The sequence below is a fragment of the Mytilus trossulus genome, chromosome 3 (assembly GCF_036588685.1).
Source record: "Mytilus trossulus isolate FHL-02 chromosome 3, PNRI_Mtr1.1.1.hap1, whole genome shotgun sequence".
In the NCBI taxonomy this organism is placed as follows: Eukaryota; Metazoa; Mollusca; class Bivalvia; order Mytilida; family Mytilidae; genus Mytilus; species Mytilus trossulus.
In genome coordinates, this window is record NC_086375.1 from 58,560,059 (window position 1) to 58,585,583 (window position 25,525).

General features: G+C 33.4%; 1 protein-coding gene across 1 annotated transcript in view; it reads left to right on the forward strand.

Annotated features, from left to right (window-relative positions):
- The window catches only part of LOC134711974 (fibrinogen gamma-B chain-like), a 125,928-nt gene that overhangs the window by 34,771 nt on the left and 65,632 nt on the right, over nt 1–25,525 (forward strand). Inside the window, exon 3 of the mRNA XM_063573040.1 lies at nt 12,599–12,688. Coding sequence (XP_063429110.1) covers nt 12,599–12,688 — 90 coding nt within the window. The remainder of the gene's footprint in view (nt 1–12,598; nt 12,689–25,525) is intronic.

Here is a 25,525-nt window from a genome sequence, read left to right on the forward strand (position 1 = left end):
TGCCTATTTTGACCATAAAATGCCAAAATTGGTCATTTTTGCAGAAATTCTATAAAATAAAAGTTTAAATACTTTAGTTTCATGCTATTTGACAAGTTGACACCATCAAATCATTTAGGGAAGTTGCCAGAGTACAAATTCTATATTTACAGATTTCACCTCTTAGGTCCGAGAACACAATTAATTCGTAGTGCATTTCTTTTAGAACATAAATGAAAATAAAAAAAATCCCACCTGCGCTTTCTCAAAGAAACTTTTACAGTGTGTTGTACTACTTTTGGGACAAATTATATCAAATTTATAGAAAACTTCATCGTCTCTAACTCAAAATATGGACAATTTTATGTTTAGGGCGTCTTGAAATCTTTTGACAGCTTCCGAAGTGCTCATTTTCAACCTTTTTCAGCTGGACCAAATCACTACTTTCCTTTAAAATTCTGGACCCAAATTTTTTTACAGTGTAATTTCATCCCCCTTCTTGCAATTTGAGGCAGTGAACATGGAGAAATAAATTTGGAAGGGGTATAAAAATTAATGGCAAGTAACCCACTGTCAACACTAGGGACTATATTTGTGAACAACGAAAATCAAGGGACGACAATGGTGGTCTCGGACCTAATTTGGTGCCAAAATGCCATTTTTTAGCCTTAAATTTGAAATATCTTTTTTAACTCATCGGTGACCTATATTTTTTATTATTGTTTTCAAATAAGCTGTACATAAACTAAATAATTGTAAAATTTAAGCGATTTCTTATATTAGGTTATTTTTTTATTTCGATATTTCCTTTTTTTCTCCTATTAGTTCAACAGAAAAAAAGGACATGAACAAAAATGTATGCTTCTTCCAGAGGCAGAGTTTAGCTTAAATGAACGGTGAGAGTTTAGCTTAAATGAACGGTGACCCCATTTTTTTATTTCATTTTTCTTTAAAGTATATGATAAAGTTCAATTATGAAAAAATATACCGAAATCCTATATTAGAAAAAAAAAATCATTTATACCCAGGAGCCCCCTTAAGGGGTCAATTGACAATTTTTGTCATTTTAACTTATTTGTAGATCTTACTTTGCTGATCATTTTTGCAGTTTACAGTTTACCTTTATCTATAATAATATTCAAGATAATGACAAAAAACTGCAAAATTTCCTTAAAATTACCAATTAAGTAACAGCAACCCAACAATGGTTTGTTTGATTCATCTGAAAATTTCAGGACTGATAGATCTTGACCTAATGAACATTTTTACCCCATCTCAGATTTGCTCTAAATGCTTTCGTTTTTTAGATATAAGCCAAAAACTGCATTTGACCCCTATGTTCTTTTTAAATAACGGCGGCCATGTTTTTTGACGGATCAAAAATCGAAGCACAGGATAATCTAAGGAACAATCATGCTAAGTTTCATTCAAATTCATTCAGTAGTTTCAGAGGAGAAGATGTTTGAAAAATTGTTAACGACGACAGACGACGACGACGACGACGACGACGACGACGACGACGACAGACGCCAAGTGATGAGAAAAGCTCACATGGCCTTGTAGGCCAGGTGAGCTAATAATTAAAAATCAATTGTTCAGAGAACAATTGAAGGTCTTTCCACCAAAAACAATGTGTTTTAATATGAGAGTTGTAAAATTAAGTTTAAAATGTCATTTCAATCGTTAAATGATAGCTTATTGTACGCTGATTCGAAAAATATATGGTTTCTATACTTTTTTTTAAATAAGGGAGATGATTTGTTACTTCCGGTTTGAAAAATGGTATTTCCGATATTATTTAAATATTTAGTTGACACTGATTCAAAAAATATCTGGTTCTATATACTTTTATATTAATAAAGTACCAAAAAAAGCTACTTCCGGTTTACATTTCTGGCTTTTTTTTTCAAGGTTAAATGGTTTGATACCTTTTGCGAAAAGTCTCATTGCATTATCACATATACATGTGAAGTAAAAGCAAAGGTCAAAATCTAGAACGTCAAATTAAGCTATGACCTTGAGATGAATTTCAGGGTCATAAACCAAGGACCTCAATCAAAAGACCATAGGTCTTAATTATATTTAGTGAATCAATTATATCACCATACACGTATTTTAAAATACAAGAGGAGAGAAAACTCACATTTACGTTCAACGTACCCTTGCAATCAAAATTTACGTGTTACAACATGTCGCAACTAACAATTTAGAAAAAATAATTTGTCGATATCTTATACGGTTTCTAGAAATCAGTGGAAATAAGCCAAATTCAAAAATAAAAATATGACCTTGTCCTTTGACCTTGACCTAATTTTCATTTGTTTTGGACCAATGACCTCAAATCACTTATAGTTTACAAGTTAAAAATGCATATCACTTACATGAAATGCATAAGGGGAAATAACTCTCATATGGAGTGTTCATATCGCATCGGTGATAATAGGACAAATCATGCGAAGGATATAACGAGCAATTTTGTAAAATAAATCTTAAAAAAAGTCTTTGTTCAAGCCCCAGTCCCACTAGACCACGCTCACCGCGATCTAAAATAAATTCAAATCGTGGTGAGGTCGCGGTATGAGCGGCATGAAAATGTAAATGTTTGTTGCTTTCACGATCCAACTACGTCCTCATTACGCTTCTACAACGATTCCACTACGATTATACCACGTTCTCACCGCGCTTATTCTGCGACTTCACTACGCTTATCAAGATTTTTCTACGCTCATCACGTTACTACGACCATTCTACGAGTTATCCGATTGCAACACGATCTTACCACGCTTCTACTGCGATTATAGCACGTTCTTACCACGATTATACTACGTTCATACCGCGATCCTACTACGTTCTCAGAAATAACGTCAATATCAATACAGTTCCATTCCTTCTACTTGTATTTCTGATTAATACATAGATTTCTTAGAAACAATGCACGGGTTGATTTAGAGCCAGAGGGAGCTCTGATAGTAACGAATCCTTGGGTTAAAGTGATTAAAATTTTCTCAGTGCTCGGAGCACAAAACTCATGCTCGAAACATGAAATCCAGCATTTTGATTGGTTGATTTTTGAATACAAAAACTGACTCGACAGTTTTACGGCCTGATCAAGCAGAGATTATCATGTCGGACCGAACAATCCAACCTAAATTTCAACCTTTTGCTAGTCCATAAAGTTCAAATGACGATATTTCAGTGAACGATATCAGAGATGACACAGATGTGTGACTGTCAATAGATATAGGAAGATGTGGTATGAGTGCCAATGAGACAACTCTCCATCCAAGCAACAATTTATAGAAGTAAACCATAATAGGTCCAGGTATGGGCTTCAACACCGAACAGCAAGCTACAAAGGGCACCAAAAATTACTAATGTAAAATCATTCAAAAAGAAAAAACCAACAGTATAATCTATATAAAAAACCGAGAAGCATGGTTGAACCATTAGAGAAAATGAAAAAGAAGTTATAATTACATACAAACAAACCAAACCTGGAGAGATTTAATATATTTTATGTAAAAATTACAATGAGAGTGATGGTCGTAGTATGAACGAATTCAAGTCGTAAGAGGAGCGTAATGAGGACGGCAAGGGCGTGCTAGAATCGTAATATGGGCGCGAACAGCGTGGCATAGTTGTAATGGGAGCGTAGTTGGGTCGCGGTGAGAACGTGATGGTCGTAGTGAGGTCGTAATAACGTCGCTGTGAGAGCGTAGTGCAGTTTTTCCGAATAGAACCACGCTTTCGCTACGCTCTCGCCACGCTCTTGCTACGATGGTACAGCGACCTTTGCGATCTTATTACGATCTAAGTGCGCTCTCACTATAAGGGATTGGGATTACGACCGTTCACAAGAAAAGCATTTTTTCAAATTGAAGGGTGTTTGATGACCGCCAGGGACTCGTCCTATATTTTATTTGGTTTATTGTACTGTTATCATTAATGCAGACCACAGATGTGTGACTGTCAATAAATATCGGAAGATGTTGTATGAGTGCCAATGAGACAACTCTCCATCCATGTAATAATTTATAGAAGTATATCATTAAAGGTCCAGGTACGGGCTTCAACACCGAACAGCAAGCTACAAAGGGCACCAAAAATTACTAATGTAAAATCTTTCAAAAGGAAAACCCAACAGTATAATCTATATAAAAAAACGAGAAGCATGGTTGGGCCATTAGAGAAAATGAAAAAGAAGTTATAACTACATACAAACAAACAAAACCTGGGGAGATTTAATATATTTTATGTAAAAATTACAATGAGAATGATGGTCGTAGTATGAACGAAGTCAAGTTGTAAGAGGAGCGTAATGAGGACGGCAAGGGCATGCTAGAATCGTTCTATGGGCGTGAACAGCGTGATATAGTCGTAGTGGGAGCGTAGTTGGGTCGCGGTGAGAACGTGATGGTCGTAGTGAGGTCGTAATAACGTCGATGTGAGAGCGTAGTGCAGTTTTTCCGAATAGAACCACGCTTTCGCTACGCTCTCGCCACGCTCTTGCTACGATGGTACAGCGCCCTTTGCGATTTTATTACGAGTTTAGTGCGCTCTCACTACGCTTCTATTATAACCTGATTCCGCACTACGACCGCACTTCGATTGTTTTGAACATGTTCAAAGTTGGCCACGCTCATCACGATCTTGAAGACCTCACAACGACTGTTTTTTTTGTATAAATCGTAGTGCGATCGTGACCTAGTGGGACTGGGGTATAATAGAAATTACTTTTTTATTGAATTATTTCTTGGCCTTTCATGTATGGCTCATTTTAAAGAAAACTTATAAATCTTTTAAGCAATGTAAAGCCCAATAATGTTTGACCATCTGTTTTAAAATCTGTTTAGTAAAGTGATATGCACATTTGATGCCTATATGTATGTAAATCTTTTTGAAATGACAAACAGGAATAGATATGGTTTAAGGGAAGGGTGGGTATTTATTTCATTTGATATTGTCCCATACAAGAATATATATATATGGTTTCGAGATGGGGATCTGGACTTAACAATTTAATAAAAGGGGTTGGGGATGACCTCCGTGGACTTTCCCCATATTTAATTTGATTAGTTTTATTGTCCCACACAAGAATATATATGGTGTAGGAGTTGGATCTCGAACGTTTACAAGTTCTCAGACAGAAGGGGGATGGGTGACGCCGGGGATTTACTAAAAAAATTTATATGATTTGTTCTTTTGTCCCATTCAAGTATTATTTTATTTAATGAATATATACATCTGCACATGTGAAATTTATTTTTACGCCTATATATATAATATATATACAAAATCAAATCAAATATAGGAGGAGTTATATATATGGTCAATTAATTGTTCTAAATAATAAGGATGTTCTTATCCCAAGAATAAAAACTACGCCGTATTTGGCACAACCTTTTTCAACTTTTGATCGTCAGTGCTGTACAACTTTGTACTTTTTTTCACTTTTGATCTTTTATATATGGGCGTCACTGGTGAGTCTTGTGTTGACGAGGCGCGTTTTTGACGTATTGAATTTTAAACCTGATTCTTTTTGTTATCTATTAATCGTGTTTTTCTTTGTCTAATATGTTCTCCTATTTATTTGTATTGTAGTCCTGTAATATTATGTTGTCATTTCAATGTTATATTTAACTTTGCCATTAAAGTGCGAGGTTTGGCATGCCACAAAACCAGGTTCAACCCACCATTTTTATTCCCCTTTAAGAATGTCCTGTACCAAGTCAGGAAGATGGTCATTGTTATATTATTGTTCGTTTCTGTGTGCATTTTAATGTTGTGTCGTTTGTTTTCTCTTATTTTTGAGATATTAAGATAAGACGGGGCACGGTACTTGTTTATCCCAAATTCATGTATTTGGTTTAGATGTTATATGTGTTATTCTCGTGGGATTTTGTCTGATGCTTGGTCCGTTTCTGTGTGTGTTGCGTTTCGGTGTTGTGCCGTTGTTCTCTTCTTATATTTAATGCGTTTCCCTCGGTTTTAGTTTGTTACCCCGATTTTCTGTTTGGCCATGGATTTATGAGTTTTGAACAGCGGTATACTACTGTTGCCTTTATTTAAGGGATGGGGATTGCGACCGTTTACAAGATAAAATCATATTTTCAAATTGAAGGGGTGGGATTACCCCCAGGGACTTCTCCTATATTTGATTTGATTTTGTTATATTGTCCTGTTACTATAAATGAAGACCGCGTGTGTCTATATTATACAATTACTGTCTTTTGGTGAGGTAAATGTGTGGTTTTATTGACTTTTGAAAAACTGATATTCACTGAGGCCAACGGCCGAAGTGAATATCAGTTTTTCAAAAGTCAATAAAACCACATATTTACCGAAACAAAAGACAGTAAATGTTTTATTCCATATTCCGAGAGAAATTAATGTAATGGAAAATATTTACCAAAACCAATTGTACATCAAACGTTTTTTTACCAAAATTATACACGTAAAAGCACGCGACGTTTTGCGCGGTGAATATCCTTTTTCCGCAGGTGAATATGCTTATTTATTCAAAATCCCATTCATATAGAAAAACCTACTAAAATTTTATCAATATGGAATAATATACAATTATTGACTTTTGATGAGGTTGATACAGTGATTTATCAACCCCAGAGATGTGATATTCACCAAGGCCAACGGCCGAGGTGAATATCACATCTCTGGGGTTGATGAATCATTGTATCAACTGATATCAAAAGTCAACAATTGCTTTATTATATGACTCTTTAATTCTCAGTGTCATTTTAATATTTTTAGATTTGGCAAATTCTCGAATCTCTCGTAAATAAGGTTTAAATGTCCTCACGCTAGAATCTGTTGATCGGCGAGTATTTTTAGAATCCTTTTCTATCAAAATCTTCTTAATTTTCTCATTATTTAACGATAAAAAGCGTTTTTCAGTAGCTACTTCTGCTGCTCCAGCCATACTTTGTTGCCGGAAACATGTAACTGTCGTCTGTGAGATCGCAACGATTTTATGTCGAGAGCGCTGATTGGTTGATATTTATTCGGTCGTTCAATTAAAAACCATTTTATTTATACATCCCTTAAATAGCTAACAAGAATTCCCCGTTTCTATATTTAGGTACACGGACGCTGTTCCAAATCTTATATTAACCTCTCGTGATTTTTGCCGCGGTGAATATAATGTTTTATCAAAGAGGATTTCCTATGCTTTTAGCCAATGAGAAAACAGAAAATTTATAGTCATATAATAAATATATATATCGCTAACTATTTTCAAGTAATAGTCATTTGAAAATTTAAAAAAAATTAAAATCCCATAAGGTTCGATAGTAAATCTCTCCCTTTTTATGTTCCTCAAATTACCCCTTCGTAGTTCCTTATGCACACACAAAAGATTAATTGCTCCGCTAAACATGTTACTCTTACATTTTATGAAAACCTAAGTAAATCTGACAAGCAGCATGAATATATATGGTTTAGGGGTGGGGATCCCGACCGTTTACAAGTTTTCAAACGGAAGGGGGTGGGGTGACGCCGGGGAGTCCCACAAATTGTCATTTAATTTGTTTTATTTTCCCATAGAAGTATATATATATGGTTAAGGGATTGGGATTGCGACCGTTCACAAGAAAAGCATTTTTTTCAAATTGAAGGGGGTTGGATGACACCAGGGACTCGTCCTATACTAGTATTTTAATTTTTTTTGGTTTATTTTCCTGTTATCATTAATGCATCTTCGCTAGCCAAGGGTCACGATCCACTACCGCTCTCTTCACCCTTGGCGGATTGAGATAAAATTTCGGAGACACAAGGTAAGGATTTTTATTGGTTGTAGTCAAACCTCGCTGCATCCAATCTAAAAGCGCCTATAACACGATCACGTGTAAATGTACAACGTATTTGTAAACAATTACCACGTGTTTATTGTGCAACAAGTCTTTACATCCCTAAACATACGACTATATTAAGTAACAACTTGAATGTTTTTAATCAACTAACAGAAATTCCTGTGTACGTTTCATGCACAAATGCATGAATGTTGACGTATATTTTCATTTCCGGCTTTACCAAGTATGTAGAATCTAGACGCTACCGTGTTTTTACCTCCAAATTAAAGAGTTCAAGTGCTTCCATTGGTCAAGAATAATATATTCGGAATGGGCGTGATTTTTATCTTCCGATAGATGGCGCAACATTGTTATTACAAATGTTGGCTCAATCCGCCAAGGGTGAAGAGAGCGGGAGTGGATCGTAACCCTTGGCTAGCGAAGATGTCATTAATGCAGACCACTTGTGTCTATCACTAAAATTGAGAAAGGAAATGGTGAATATGTCAAAGCGACAACCACCCGACCATAGAGCAAACAACAGCCGAAAGCAATCAATGGGTCTTCAATGTAGCGAGAATTCCCGTACCCGTAGGTGTCCTTCAGCTGGCCCCTAAAATATGCATAATAGTACAGTGATTATGGACGTCATACTAAACTCCGAATTATACACAAGAAACTAAAATTTAAAATCATACAAGACTAACAAAGACCAGAGGCTCCTGACTTGGGACAGGCGCAAAATTGCGGCGGGGTTAAACATGTTTATGAGATCTCAACCCTCCCCCTATACCTCTAAAAATAAAAGAATAACAATACGCACATTAAAATTCAGTTAAAGAGAAGTCCGAGTCCGATGTCAAAAGATGTAACAAAAGAAAATAAATAAAATGACAATAATACATAAATAACAACAGACTACTAGCAGTTAACTGACATGCCAGCTCCAGACCTCAATTAAACTAATTGAAAGATTATGTCTTCATCATGTGAATATCAGGCACAATCCCTCCCGTTAGGGGTTTAGTATCATACTATCATAAAATATATGAGAAGAACATAACCCGTGTCATGCCAACAACTGTTTTTTTTTTAAATAAATGTGTTTAGTTCCGATGCAAAGACCCTATCAGTGAATCAATGTTAAAGCCAAAATATGCAATCTTTAATGACAAAGACTAAAACTAACTGTTTTCGAATAATAGTGATTTAAAAATTTAAAAAAAAAAGCGATCTGAGTTGTCTTCTTAAACGGTCCGATTGGATCGGTCCGACTTGTCTCTGGGACGAGTTGTTCGGCATTTCTTAAAAGTTTTAACATCAAGCCAATTTGGTCGAAGTTGATTACGTCGATTTTCATTCATAAAATAACAACATATTAATGAAAAACGGAATAATAGAAAAGAAAGGAATTTTAATGTGCATATATATTTAATTGAAATAAATAAAATAATCACAATCTTCTTTAACTAACATCATGAGTATAAATACTTATTTTAATTGGGCTTAATATCACCAGAATCGATGTATCCTTACGTTTGTTATAAGTTTAAATTACCTCAAACTTAGACTACTATATATATAACTTTATTTCCTTTATCATAGAGATTTGGTGTGCATGCACAATATTCCTACGCATCATGTCATTGGGGAAATACAAACGACTTGTAATTACAGTTTTTCTGCGATAAATTATAACAAGCAATTGTTCTCTGGCATCTTAGCCAAAACAGTGGGAATAATAACCTTCGTACGGATCTCTATTGAGCACTATTTCCTATGTGCAACTTCAAAACTTAAACGTCGTTCGACGATCATTGAAAGTTATTCTGGGCATATTTGTTTGTGTTCCAGAATAAAAAGTTTTTATATAGATTACACCGTTGGTTTTCCTGTTTGAATGGTTTTACACTAGTAATTTTTGTGGCCTTGTATAGCTTTCTGTTCGGTGTGAGCCAACGCTCCTTTTTGAAGGCCGTACCTTGATTTATAGTGGTTTACGTTTTATAAATTGTTAATTGGATGGAGAGTTGTCTCATTTGCACTCTTACCACATCTTCCTATATCTATGAAAACAGTGTCCAAATAAATAATATATAAGCCTGTTAGATTATAACGAATCCATGACAAGTCGCCCCACTGGCAAGTCGCCCCACACCTGGTCGCCCCACTTTTTCACCAACTCGCCCCACTTTAAAAAAAAAACCGCCCCAACCTGGATCACCAACTCGCCCCACTTTTTAAAAAATCGCCCCACTTGTGAAATGTGTTACATCCCGTTAATATTACTCCTGAAAACTCGCCCCACTGAATGGAAAACGATAAAATCTAGATTAACATATTATTAACCAGGATGAATTCCAGGACCAACTCGCCCCACTCATGGAAAAAGATGTTATCCCGTTGTATATAAGTTAAATTCCGTGAATATTACTCCTGCCAACTCGCACCACTTATGGAAAAAGATGCTATCCCATTGAAAACCTTATAGAAACTTCTCATATTATTCCTTTTTTTAATATAGCAGTAAGAAGTGAGTATTAATATTTCGGTAACGTGAATGTCAACTAGCCCCACTTATGAATAGTACAAGTATGAATAGAGTTAAAGGCTACCAACTAGCCCCACTTACGAATAAAATAATTAAATTGAAATGTGTGTTGGCTTTCCAATTGGTCCCACATATGAGAATGTTTGAAATGCTTCCTTTTTTTGTTGTTCTTTTCTTCTGCATAGTTATAATAAAAATCAAGTTTCAATTGTTATGCAAATAACTAATCTAAAAAATACAGTTATTCTTCAACAATACGAAAATTATTTTTAGAATTATAATCTCAGTATATAAATAATAGTAATTAAATAAATTTTCGGTTTGTTTGTATTCTGGGTAGATTAGTTTTCATTTAAGTGGGGCGAGTTTTAATTTTTAATTTTATATTAATCTAAATATAACCGTTTTCCATTAAGTGGGGCGAGTTGGCAGGAGTAATATTAAACATGATTTAACCAATTTCACATGTGGGGCGATTTTTAAAAAAGTGGGGCGAGTTGGTGATCCAGGTTGGGGCGTTGTTGTTTTTTTTTTTAAAGTCGGGCGAGTTGGAGAAAAAGTGGGGCGACTTGTCCTGCTTCCATTATAACAATGACAACTTTTTAGCATTCGTTGGTAGGAATACAAATCTAGGATCCTAGCATGAGGCAGCTTAACTGCCTAAAAATAAAACATGCCTCGAAACCAGTATAGTTTATCTCAGAATTCAGACATGGTCGATTTACTTATTCCGACGCCATATCAGTCGTTGTCATGCTCACATGGTTCTTTTAAAAATCCCAATGCAATATTTCTTAACGGGATTCATTTAGATGGTCTGTTATAAGGGTATATTTATGTAACAATCCGCAACTAGTACCATTTTTTTTCAAATTGTCCGCCTTCCTATTAAATTTTGCTTATTTTCTAATTTGTTTTCCGCCTGAATAAACATTTTGTTTGGGTAAAAACGAACATTAAGCAACGTTCACTCATATTTTCAAATATTTCATATATCGAACACTTATGTCCATAGCACTGACATTTTAAATTGACGGAAATGAAGCCGTGCTCATTTTCTATTTTCCAGCATATTTAAATCTTGTGTTTTGCTTATTAGCTCAGTGGGGCCCAAAAGGCCCCAAGTGGCCTCAAGTGAGCTCATGCCATCACTTGACGCTCGTCGTCGTTGTCTTAAACTATTTCAAGAATACTTCAAGAAAACTACTGGGCTGAATACCTTCAAACCTAAACTGAATGTTACTTAGGGTATATATGGCTAAAAATAGAATATAGGGGTCAAATGCGGTTTTTGAGTTTCATCTCAATAATAATAGCAGTAAGATCAAAAGTAACATAGAGTCAAAGTGATGATAATTTAAACTCTATCTGCTTTGAAATTTTCAGACCAATTGGACGTCCAATTGTAGGATAACCAGTGCTCTCAAAACTATTGTCTTTGATATTACAATAGATAGAGAGAACGTATAAATGGCAATAGTAAGTCAAATGAACAAAATAGTCAATTGGCCCCTTAAGAAGTTATTGCCCTCCAAAGTGTTTTTTTACATTATTTGTGAAATTCTAATTCAATTTTTCAAATAATTTCTCTTCTGACACTACAATGTTTTTACTTGGCAAAATTTCTTATTAAAAATAATTGAATGTTCCGTAGGGATTTGATCAATTTCAAAACATTGCGGCAGTTATTTTAAATAAATCATATGGGTTTACTGATTACAGAAGTTTATGGCTTTCAACTAAAAAACTAATCTAGAAAAACCAAAACTGACATAATATAGTAGGTGAAAGTGTGAAATAGGTTTGTCGTAGTTCTCCTCTTATATTTGATGCGTTTCCTTCGGTTTTAGTTTGTAACCAGAATTTTAACTTATTGGTTAACTGTCCAGAATTTTTTCGGTTATGTATTAACTAAATTAATAAAATTATTGAACAAAGAGAGAAAGTGTAAATGACAATATTGTTCAGCAAAGTAAGATCTACAAAAGTCAAATGCCTGAAACTGAAGATTACAGGTCAACGTTATCATGACCTCGTTAGCTTTGAACCTCTTGTTACTTAAAAGTGTGTATAAAATTATGTTTCAATAATTGATTAATTTATCTCAAGTTTCAATAATTGATTAATTTATCTCAAGTTTCAATAATTGATTAATTTATCTCAAGTTTCCATAATAGATTAATCTATATATATCAAATCTAAATGATTGATTAATTTATGTATTTCATGTTTCAATAATTGAGTTATATATCCTTTATTACAGGAACTGATAAAGTGCGAACAGAAGTAGAAAATAAAATGAAAGTATTAGAAGAAAAGTTACACAAGATAACAGATCCTGCTTTTTCACTTGGTAAGCCTATAACACAGTAGCATCAGCTGTATAAGGGTTTTTATGAGTTTTATTATATGTGGCCGATGTCATTGCTAGTAGATAATTACTCCCAGATGGTATCACGAATCGATCACTTTAACATTAATAACCTTAGCTGTATGTATTTGGCAAAAATCTTTCCAAAATGTGTGTCCGTAATGCTCTTCAACTTCTTTACTGTGAAAATATGGCATATTAAGTACAGCTCTTTGTAAGAACCAGGCAGGGTGCCATATACATGTGATTTATGAGGGTTTCAGATTTTATCTGTAAATTGCCTAGAAGAAGCAGTAACTGAATACTGCTCAAAAAATAAATATGAGTGGGAAAATACAAGTGGTTGCCATGGTAACGGACACTCTATTTTTTGGTTGTGAAGCATGGTAAAATCTTCCAAAAATCAGCTAAATCACTACAATTCAGAGTCTGATTAGGAATAGAATCAAGCATTTTTCATTAATTTTCATATGTAACATTGATACAACTTGGTTTTAGCATCATTTTAGTTCAGATTGCATGTAAACCAAATTTGTAATTTTTTTTTAAAAGTTTGCCAAAAAATGCATATTTTCAATTTTTCTGAATTTGCGATTTTTGCGAAATTATCAAATTTTCTGTGGTGTTTTTCAGAAAAGAGCAACTGTGTATAGCATAGTTAGCACTTTAATAATGAAGTTTGGATACTACTTTACCAAATTAAATAGAAAAAAGCTTGGGATTTTCTTTAGTTTTATCACCATAGCAACCGATTTTTTCCTTGAAAACGGAGTTATTATTTCCAGTATATTGCAGTTTTAGAGCTTTAATGTACTGAATTGTTCCATAACTGATAAAAAAAAAACATTTAAGCATAAGCTTACTCTAAATTACCATCGTTAATAGTTGCCGACTTCAATAGTTACCATGGAAATACATATTACCCATAGTTACATCTATTTTAAAATGTATCAATGTATAGAAATTTATGTAAAAAAATACATATATATTATATATAGACGGTGTTTATATTCAAATTGGAATATGACTGCATGCTTTGCTTCACTCACAGTCTTGTCTGTATATAATATATAATGAAACATTGAGATAAGAACCGAAGGTTAGGGAAAAAAGAGGGGGGTAGGTTTATTTAAAAAAAAATCATACATGTACATTCTTGAAAAGATAACGTTTGGTCAGAGAGCCTGATTATGAATAGAATAATGATTATGAATAGAATCAATTTTTTTTCTCAGAAATTTCATATACAAGTATAACATCATTATAACTTGGTTTTAGTTTCAGAGCTTAGTTAGTATTGCAGTTCAACCCCGACTTTTATATTTTTTGTCAAAAAATACTTAAAAACATTCATTTTTTTCGAAATCATGAAGTATTGTGAAATTTTCAAATTTTCTCGTGTGTTTTTCCAAAAATTGAGAATATTTAAATCATAGCTAGCATTGTAGTATCAAAGTATGAATATGACCTGACCAAAATAAATGAAACATTGCGTGGGGCTCTCTTGAATTTTATCACCATGTTAACGTATTTTCCCCTTGGAAACAGAGTTATTATTTATTGAATTCTGCGGTATGGGGAATTCAATGTTCTCAATTGTTTCCAAACCTTTATGAAAAGACATGCATTGAAGCATATATAAGCTCTAAACTGCAATAGTTAAGTATTATTACAACAGTTGCCATGGTGACAAATATCACCCATAACAGTCAATCAATTGATGTATAATATAGTTACATATAATTATGTTAATAAAGTGTTTTCTAATGGGAATATAACTGCATGCTTTGCTTTGTTTCACTCTCAGTACTGTCATGACTGTCTTTGCTCATTAAAAAGACTTAACAGATTTTAATATATACACTGTTGCATTTTGGGGGAGGAGTGGAGGTTTAGGCTATTTTCAGAAAATGTCAAAATACAGATTTTTGCTCCTTTTTAAATACCATTTTAGCCTAATATCAAATTTTGTTTTCACAAACTCAACATCAAAATATAAACTTCAAATAATGCTTTATTATATGTTGAAATTTTTTTTTCTTGAAATTGTCATTATCATGAAATTGTTGCAACCACAAAGTAGACATTTTCCAATTTTCATGCCTGATTTCATCATAAATTCCTTAAAAAAAATGGCTGCATGTTTCCATAGCAACCGTTCAAGAAAATTAAAAAAAAAATCTTGCAAACTTTATTTCAATCTTAGCTGCCTATTATATAAAAGAATAAAGCAGTTCTGAGACATACAAGAATCACCCCCTGCCTGGATCTTACAAATAGCTGTACTTAACCTCTTTTGACGAAACGCACGTCTTTCGTCGGGATCTAACGTGGGCCAATATCTAATTGGGATAATTTGTATGGATAATAATAGGTTAAATTTAGTTGTTCTCCAAATAGAACCCAGTTTTTCATATCAATAATTGTTCCTTCGCTACTTGCTATTCCAGTATGGCGATTCAGAATTCGGAAAATTCTCAGAAATATAGTCCATCGAACCAATATTAATTTTTAAAATTAAAACAAATATATATAACCATAGCTTATATCATCTTATTACCACTATAGACACATATTGTTGATCTATTGTTGCAAGATCCCTTGCTCACATAATACACCTCAGGTTACTATGTACAGGAATATTTGTTCATATATTAAAACTTTTAAGTTGCTTCCATATTTAAAGGAGGGGATAAAACAGATCCTAACGATTATCGACTCATTTTTATTTTACCAACTGTGTCCAAGTTATTTGAAAAAAATGTCTTTAAACAACTTTATTTATTCTTAACCACACACAATTAATAATATAACATCAGTCTGAATTTAGAGAAAAAAACATGCTTGTCATACAGCACTCATTTATATAATAATTATTGAGAAATGGTTAGAGGAATTGACAATGAAAATTTTACCGCCATTCTTTTTTCAGTCTATGGAAGAAGCGTATCGATAAAAACTTTTCTTATATCAATGAGCGATATTGTCTAATATCAATTGTTAATATGCAGACATTCCGTGCGGAAAATGTTGTTTTCGGCAACGAAAAATTAAGAAAATACTAACTTTAAAACTTATTGTTCAAATAAAAACAACAAATGAGTCTTAATATACATTCAGAAGTTAGTTAGAAGCTAAAGTTTATGCCCGTGTAAAATTTGAAGTGCTGTGTTTTTCTTATATACATAAATAAACAAAGCGATACTTTTAAAATATCATAGCGGTGTTTTTGTAATATCGATACTTGTAATTATTAGTATTAATATTTGACTGCTGTATCCATATTTCGACAATTTTACCTAATATGTCTGTTTTGTTCATGCATCGTTGTAATTATGACAGAATTTGATGGTACTGTCATACACGTGACAGGTTTAGCGCAATATAACCAGGTCCAATCCACCATTTTCAAAAACCGACCGTGCAAGGGCTGTATAGCCAGTCAAGGTCGTTAAAAACTTCCATTTGTTGTGATTTTCAAAATTTGAAAATGCCAGTACCGATGTGTTTTAATAAACAATGTCGCAATCAAATAGCTAAGTATCAAAATCATTGTTCACATATATATATAACATTTAGCAAATTTATAATGAACGCACCGAAATAATATATATCAGATATGCTCGCAACGCATACATGGAAGACTTTCTTTATTGAAAACAATGAAACTAACTTTTGACAAAGATGAATCATACTGTCCTCGTTCAGATTGATTCGACAAAATTTGGCCTGTGCATTTTTGAATCGTCTATTTTTATACAAATTAGACTGTTGGTTTTCCTGTTTGAGTGGTTTAACACTAGTAATTTTTTGGTTTCTATATAGCGTGGTGTTCGCTTAAAGTCAAGGCTCCGTGTTTAAGGCCCTACTTTGATCTATAATGGTTTACTTAAACCTATTACTTTGATGGAAAGTTCTCTCATTCGAACTCATGCACCATCTTCTTGATATATCTATAAATCTTATATCAGATAAATCCCTTATAAATAACTGCTTTCCTGTCCTTCAAAACGTCATTTTGGGTGCATTATGAACAAACACACTTCTAAAGCTTTAAAGGTAACGACAGTTATGATGGTACAAGAACGATTACGTCAATAAAAAATACCAAATAAACAGCACTGAACGATCTAAATGTATAAATATAGAAAAAAATATATACACATTTCTAACGTCAACAGACATTTACATCTTATTCATTTGTTTTCTAAACATTTGTTTTAGTATTATTGAAGAAATGAATTTATAACAAGCGATACGGATTGTTATATATACGATCGATTACTAGTCAAAAACGCAAGTCAGATCTTTGTGGTAACAAAGCAACGGAATGCCCTCACGGTCATCGCGGGGAAAGTCTTTGATATAAAAAAGAACTTTTTTCCTTCTCAATATTTTTTCTATGTTAATAATAAATACGTTTTCTGTTTGACAAGATTTTTGATTTTCGTTGTATCTGAAGTTGTTCAACTTATAGTCTGAGGCTACTCAGTTGGTATCTTCAAAGTTCGGGACATCAGCATTTGTACATTTTAATTTGTTTGGAATATTTATTTTACCATTTGAATATTTATTGTTATTTGGAGCTGTATTGGATTTGACTGTTTGAAAGAATGGTTATTTTTAAGTAATGATATGTATGGTCCGTAACGAAGTTGTCAGTACCATATAGCTTTACCCTTGTTCGAAATTCCGTAATTCCGAAAATCCGTAATTTCGAAATCCGTCATTCTGAAATTCCGTAATTTCGAAATTCCGTCATTCCGTAACAAACCATTATACGGAGGTTTTTTTTAAACGCCTTCAGATATTTGGCTTCATTTTTGTTATGTGAGTTAACCATGATGAGTAACAGATCGAGTTTAATTTTTGTTCTGCTTGGCTAATTTTTGCCGAAATAACGGGCTATGGACTTTGATAAATTGTTGAAAATCTCAGTTATACAGACTTTTTTCTAAATGCTTTCAGATATAGGACTGATTTTTTTTGTATGTGAGCTAACTATGATGAAAATAAAATTGAGAATGGAAATGGGGAATGTGTGAAAGAGACAACAACCCGAACAAATAAAAAAAACAACAGCAGAAGGTCACCAACAGGTCTTCAAGGTAGCGAGAAATTCCCGCACCCGGAAGCGTCCATCAGCTGGCCCCTAAACAAATATATACTAGTTCAGTGATAATGAACGCCATACTAATTTCCAAATTGTACACAAGAAACTTAAATTAATATAAAACAAGACTAACAAAGGCCAGAGGCTCCTGACTTGGGACAGGCGCAAAAATGCGGCGGGGTTAAACATGTTTGTGAGATCTCAACCCTCCCCCTATACCTCTAACCAATGTAGAAAAGTAAACGCATAACAATACGCACATTAAAATTCAGTTCAAGAGAAGTCCGAGTCTGATGTCAGAAGATGTAACCAAAGAAAATAAACGATTTGCAGATGAAATTTAAAATTGTTTTGCTCCGCTAATTTTGGCCAAAATTAAGGATTAACAACTTCGAAAATTGTTGAAAATCACAGTTATACTAACTCTTTTTCTATACGCCTCTAGATTTTGAGCTGAATTTTGACATGTGAGACTACCATCATGTTTATGTTCACATTTGTTATTGAAATTGCAGATTTTTCAACATTTTATGACGGACAATTCGTGTTGCTTTGACATATCTAGTTTTTGTCCGTTTCGATATTACCCATGTGGATAGGCTATAGCAGTGTGACCTCAAGGGCAGATCCAGCCGTTAAATCTTAATTAATTCTTGCAGCATACAAAAAAAAGTTTATAAACAATAATCCTTATATTTATTTATTTCATACCATGTTGTTAATTGGGTTTTATGAGTAATTATTTTTTTTTGGTATTATTATATATCCATAAAAACGGAAAGTAAGATAAATTAATCAAATATTCAAATTTTAAACGGTCGTGAATAAAAATACTTGTGTGTTTTCAATTCATAAAGCATGATTTTAGATCCTTGCAGCTCACATCAACCGTAAAAATAATTTACAATTATCACAACAAAATTTAATTACGACCATAATGTTGATTATTTTATACTATTTTAGTATGGATTTAGAAGCCTTTAAAATTTGAGACGTTTTATGAGACCAAAATAAGTCTCTTCATAATGCCCGCGTCACACTGTCCCGATTTTTACGCCGATGGAAACACGATTATGGAAATTTTCAAAATCGGGACTGATCGTATCCAGATCGGGCTATTCGTAGTGTCATCTTTAACCATCGTAGAACCATCGGCCACTTTTTCTAGCCTTCGGGCACAACTTCGGGAAGGGTTCTAATTTTTTAAACATGTTAAAAAATCCCCGAATGTGCGTCCGATGTTGAGGGTTCGTATTGAGTTCTTATCACCATCCTCACCATCGTAATGTCACTGGGAATGCATCTTTGAACATCGTATTGCATTCGTGTTTCCATCGTTTCCATCGGTCAGTTTTGACATAACGATGTCTACACGAATGAATCACGAAGCTACCTGAAGGTCTTACGATGGCAACACGACTTCGTGAAAACCTCCTTATCCCGTCATGTTGCCATCGAATAAAAGTACGAAGGCAACAAGATGGAACTACGACGGCAATAAATCCAGCTAAATGAAAGTTAATTTTCGAGCTAAAATACATTTAAAGTGCCATGCGCGATATGCACTTGTTAGTCTAATACGACAGTTAAGGGCATACGATACAGTTTGGTCCTCTATTTACAAGTTGATGAAATTTTGCATATAGGCTATTTTTTTCCTGATTAAATCAAATATGTTATAAAAATATACCTTCATGTGCTACTTTTTGAGTTAAATAAGGTCGAAATTTTGTAAATTTGCTCAAAATTCGGATTTGTGGCCGTATTTACCTTTTCGAAGGAAAGACATAACTTTTTTGTTATAAAAGATAAACATAAATTGTTTTTGTTAAATAATTTGTAATTTCTGTATTTTATAAGCATTCTAAAAAATTATCAAATGGTCATGAACTGAGAAAAAACGTAATTTTTTGCTCTATAGTTATCAAAATTAAAAAAATTGCACTATTTATAGTTTTATAAAATTTGGTCCACATAATCTCCCTGCAATATGAAAGAAAATGTCGGTTTTAAAAATGGGGGTCCATGCACTCGTTTTCAAATTAAATCAGTTTGAATGATAAAAATCAGTCGAAAAATGAATCTTTTCCCGATATGTCACAGTTTGACGTCGCGAAAATAACATTTTACGTTAGCAACGTCATTACCTCCCTTGTAACTGTATCATATGCCCTTAATAAACCATGGAGCTCATATCATATGACTCTATGAGAACAAGAAAGGCGACAGCGTTGTTTCTATTAATTCAAATGGAACAAGAAGAGCAGCTATTATGGGCTCAGGATCTACTTTACAAGTAAAATATTATTTTTTGTCAATTTTTCATATTAAGTAACATAATAAAAAACATAAACGCCAACACTGCAGGTACACGTACATAGGGAAACCAACTTTTTCTTCATTATTCTACATCGTAAGCTGTACACGATGTCTTTTAGATACGTATGGTCATCGCGCCATCATTGTACTAGTATTCCATCGTGTAGCCTTCGTGATCCCTCGTGTAGGCTTCGGCTGAGATATGAAGCTTAAATACCCGTCTTCGGTTAACCTTCGTATGTCAATCTTTTGCTATCGTATATAATTTCGGCACCATCGTATAGACTTCGTTATTCATCGTTCTTGCTTCGGTCACTTTTTGGTATTTTAACGAGATCGGGACCAACTTCGTACGAACTTACAATTTTCGCATTCGGGTGTCCATCGTATATAAAAATCGGGACAGTGTGACGCGGGCATAAGAGATCCCAATCAATTGCATGCCACAGGTTTCACCGCATACACCATCTACCATGAGAACAAAATATAAAGATATGATAGATAAAATAAATGCATCCAGAATTCTAGATTATAAAGCAAACTGAGTGCATAAATTTATATTGCGATAAGTTTGTTCAATTTGCATAAATTATCCGTTTAGTAGAAATAAGGATTTGCCAAAGAGTTATAATCGGAAACATTATTTACATTCCCTAGTAATAAATAAAATAGTCGAGCTTTAAAATAACTATTCAAAAAGAAGCTGTAAATTTATGATTTCAACTGGCTTCTTCTATTCAGTCAATTCTTACAATTCAAAAGCAAACATAAATTCAGCAACAATCTTCTGGTGACCCAGAAGTTAGCGGTCTTAGGTTCATGTATTGCTTTTCTTTTTTTAAAGAAAGCAACTTGTTTTCACTTTAGGCTCGTATGGATAGAAGGTGATAGCTGCATGAATTCTTGTTATAGGACATTAATCTCGGCCAGGTCAAAAATGTTGCATAATTAGTAAAGCTTTTAAGGTTGAATCAAGTGCATTTGGTTACTATGCAATTATTCTAAAAATAGTAAAATCACGTGAAGGCCGCGTGGAGTCTGCATGCACAAAGCGTGATAGATATTATTCGGAACCAATTTGAAACTGCGTTCGGAAATTCTCTTGACTTTTTATTACTTTAACATATTCCCAATCATTTATTTATTTACTATATTGATATATAATATAATCACTGTGTATCATCGCCACCGGAAATTGGGTACTAACGAAGCGGAGAGAAGCAGAAAAAAAATAAACAAGTTATGAATGCATTCAATTTAAAGCATTTCCACTCATTTGATGAGGGTGGTCTCTTAAGAAATGATTTTCTGATATATAGTTCTTTTAATTATTAGGCCGATAAGTACAAAATAAATACAAGATTTTGTGTAATACTCCAAAACTTGCCACTTAGTACCGGAAAATTTCGAGGTCTATCGTCCTCTGTAGCCCCATTCTCAAGATATTGAACTGTTTTTCATTATATTTCCAGACACGATTTTAGATTATTATAGTGTGGAATCATATTTACTGAAATTTGTTGTCAAAAAGATGCATTTTAAAGAATATAGACCACAAAAGATAAAGTCTAGGGTACGGCAACTTGCTCGTGTTGAAAAAATTACTGTATGGCAACTTGTTTTCAACTGTATGGCAACTTGCTAATTTTAGAATAGTTATTTACCGCGTCCTTTCAAAGAAAATAAAGTATTAAGTTCAAATATCTCAGGTGGGGGGTCATTTTTTTATTAAACTGTTTTTGTCTTTTTCAAGGTTGAATTTTTTTAAAACTGTTATTTGACTGATAAATTTTAAAAACTTAACTGTTTTCGACCCACTGTCTGTAATCTGTTTTGTTAAAATTTGCAACGATGTTAACTGTTTATTTGAAATTGAGATTCTTGTTATCTGTTACTGTTTTTGACATTATTTTCTCTGTTAACTGATCTTAACTGTTATTTACAAGAACCACATTAAAATTTGCTGTCCATCTCTTACTTAACGTTGCTTCCGCAAAGGAGTGACATTAACAGCATAATTATATGTAACTGTACATGTCTTTAAAAAAAATCTTCAGTGAGTATAGTAAATCCTTGATTAAATTGAGAATGGAAATGTCAAAGAAACAGAAGCTCGACCAAATAGAAGAAACAACTCAACGCAGCGACTGAAAATTATGCACTAGGGTGGGTGTCAAGTCACAGATAGGAAAAAAACTAAGAATTGACACTCATAATTTTTAAACACCCTCTTTCCTCTTTACTTCCTTCCTAATAAATAAGGCTTAATATTTAAGCTATGCATGTGTATATTTATGGAAAGAGAATCGTCCATAGATTTGATTTCCAATAGTAATAATGGTGAAATATAATCTCTTTTTTGTGTAACTATGGCAACAATGAGCAATTATTTGATACCAAATATTGCAAAATAGGGGGTTGAACATGTCACAAAGATCTGAAAAATTTGGTCCAAAGGAAAATTTCAATCAATAAGAGTGATACCTTTCCTAAAACCATAGACATATATCTACCAAGAGGTAAAACAAATCATATGCATTTCTGCTGGTTTTTTTCCATGAAATTGAATTGAAAAGATCGAGCGTCGAATCTTGGTTGAAAAAAAATACAAAATTTTCAAAATGTATGGCGGTACGGATAGGAACGCTTGGACGGTCAAACTGAACAATGGCTTATAAAACATGCTTTAAAAATAATCTAAATGTTCATATAAACCCACTAGGAAGGCTATATTATTATTCAACTATCTAAAAATCAATTCAATTGTACAAAAACGTTCATATTTAGAAAATTCACCATGGCTCGAAACTAAACTTGTATGGTATACCTGAAGCTGTCTCCTAAGTGAGCAATCAATTAACTACAAAAGGGGGTCGAAGTTCAATGTTTGTTTCTTGAAACATATAAATGAACCCAAATTTAAAAAAATAAATAAATACAAGACTTTATAGCAAAGGTTACGGACTCAAGTTGGGGCATGCAGGTGCAACAAATGCGGTAGTGTTAAACATGTTTAAAGATATCTCATGCCCCTCTTTATACGTAAAACCAATGTAGTTATTTCTGGCTTCTTTTTGAAATGTATCCAAAACGTTAAAGGGAAAGGCCACTTCTTATCCAGCTTAAACCCTGGTCAGTCCTATGACGAAAATAATTCACATGTATATGGAATGTTTGATAAGTTATATCGACCAAGAGTACCTGGACGGAATTGTGAAAAATAAAGTACCTTTTCAATTTGCAATTCGTAAATTAACTGAACAGTGTGGGCTGGTAGAAGAGGCCGAAAAAAATAGGAATTGGTTCTCAAATAGAAATCAAATTTGCTAGTATAAGAAATTCAGAATGGATCTAAAGATAGACCAAGGCTTCTTTATATCAGCTCAGATGGAGATGAAAGAGTGCTTCAACTGGTGACACTTTACATGTTACTTTCTGATTTTACACTGGTTTTGATGATTTAAAATAAAAATCAGTAAACCTTCGTAATTCCTTTCAATAAAATCATGTAAGCAATGAGCCGTATGAACACCCTGACTGCGATGTAACTATATAATTTATAAAAGCTTCCGCCATTAAAAAAAATGTTCGCGCACTATAGTATTCACTCATTCTATCTGTTTGTTACACTTTCCTACGTCATGACGATAACCCAAGTTTTCTACGATTGATTGACACACCAAGCCTCCCTTTTGGTGTTTGAAGCATTTTCGATTATTCATGACATAGTCTTTTTTCTTGGAGTCAATCACTCCGTCTGCTTTTCCATCAGTTCAATTGTCTGTCCATGTGTCATTAAAGTTGCTGTTTACTCTTATCAGCATTTAAAATTTGTTGTTATCTGTGTTTGCCAAAATCGAGGTGTTGTTAACATGTTAACAGACCCACTACCCCCCATCTAATTATGCATTAGATAAAATGCATTAGATAGAAACAGACAAAACAATTATTTCGAAATGCAATTCACGATTTGTTTCTCCTTACTTTCGATGAAAACAAAGTATTTTCTTAATTCAAAGTTTATTTTTACAAATGAGTCATTTCAGAAATTAAATAACTAAACAATTTTATGTGTCTGTCTGAATTCTCGATCCTGTGGTTCGGTGGTTGTCGTTGCTTCATCTCTTTTTTTTTCTTTTCATAAATTGTTTTGTTATGAGTTAGGTCGTTCGCTTTCTTGTTGAGTCCTTCCACATTTTTCGTTCGGTGCTTTATATAGCCGACTATAATTAAGGGACGAGTTTTCGTTGTTGAAGGCCGTACGATAGCATATAATTGCTTACATACAGTTTATCTGATCCTGATGGATAGTTATCTTATTTGCTATCATACCACATCTTAACCGTTTTTATCTAAAAAAAAAAAAACAACTAGCACCAACAAAAGATGAATGGACGGTTTATTTTATTGAACTTACAAAATTTCACTCTAACAACAAATAAGACAACATTTACACTCGTAAGTAGTATAACGATATATATATTAATGTATTTAGGATAATATGGTTGAAAAAAAACCCACTTTTTTACAAAATCGAAAAGCGGAAGGCAACGAGGCCTCCTGAACTGAATTAACGGCACATATTTATAATATTTGATAAGTAAGACATTTTGTATGTTTGTAAGCCTGTAAAGCTTTGATATCAACAAAATATCGTCACATGATATTATCTAAACAGTGATTAATTTCCTCTTAAAATTATAATATATTGCAAGACGCCGTACAGACAAAAGTTGTTATTTTGCAATTCGCCGTACTACGTCCTGCAATTCGCCGTACAACAAACAAACAGTGTTTTTGTCCATATTCTTTAAAAACATGTTTTTGACAACAAATTTCATTAAATATGATGCCTCACTATAATATTCTAAAATCGTGTCTGGAAAAATAATGAAAAACAGTTCAATATCTTGAGAATGGGGCTACAGAGGACGATAGACCTCGAAATTTTCCGGTACTAAGTGGCAAGTTTTGGAGTATTACACAAAATCTTGTATTTATTTTGTACTTATCGGCCTAATAATTAAAAGAATTATATATCAGAAAATCATTTCTTAAGCGGCACCCTCATCAAATGAGTGGAAATGCTTTAAATTGAACGAATTCCTAACTTGTTTACTTTTTTTTCTATTTCTCTCCGCTTCGTTAGTACCCAATTTCCGGTGGCGATGATACACAGTGATAATTAAGCCTAACGAAAGTTCATTCGGTTGTTGCGGGATTGCTTTTAAATACTCGGATGCATAGGGATTCTTCAATCTCAAAATACTGAAAAGCTGAAAAGTTAAGGCTGCTAGGTGTTTGGATGCAGTAAAAAAAGTGAAACCTTTGGGGGAAAACATAAAAATAGCATGTTCTGACAGAATATTAGACTTAAGCAAAATGTT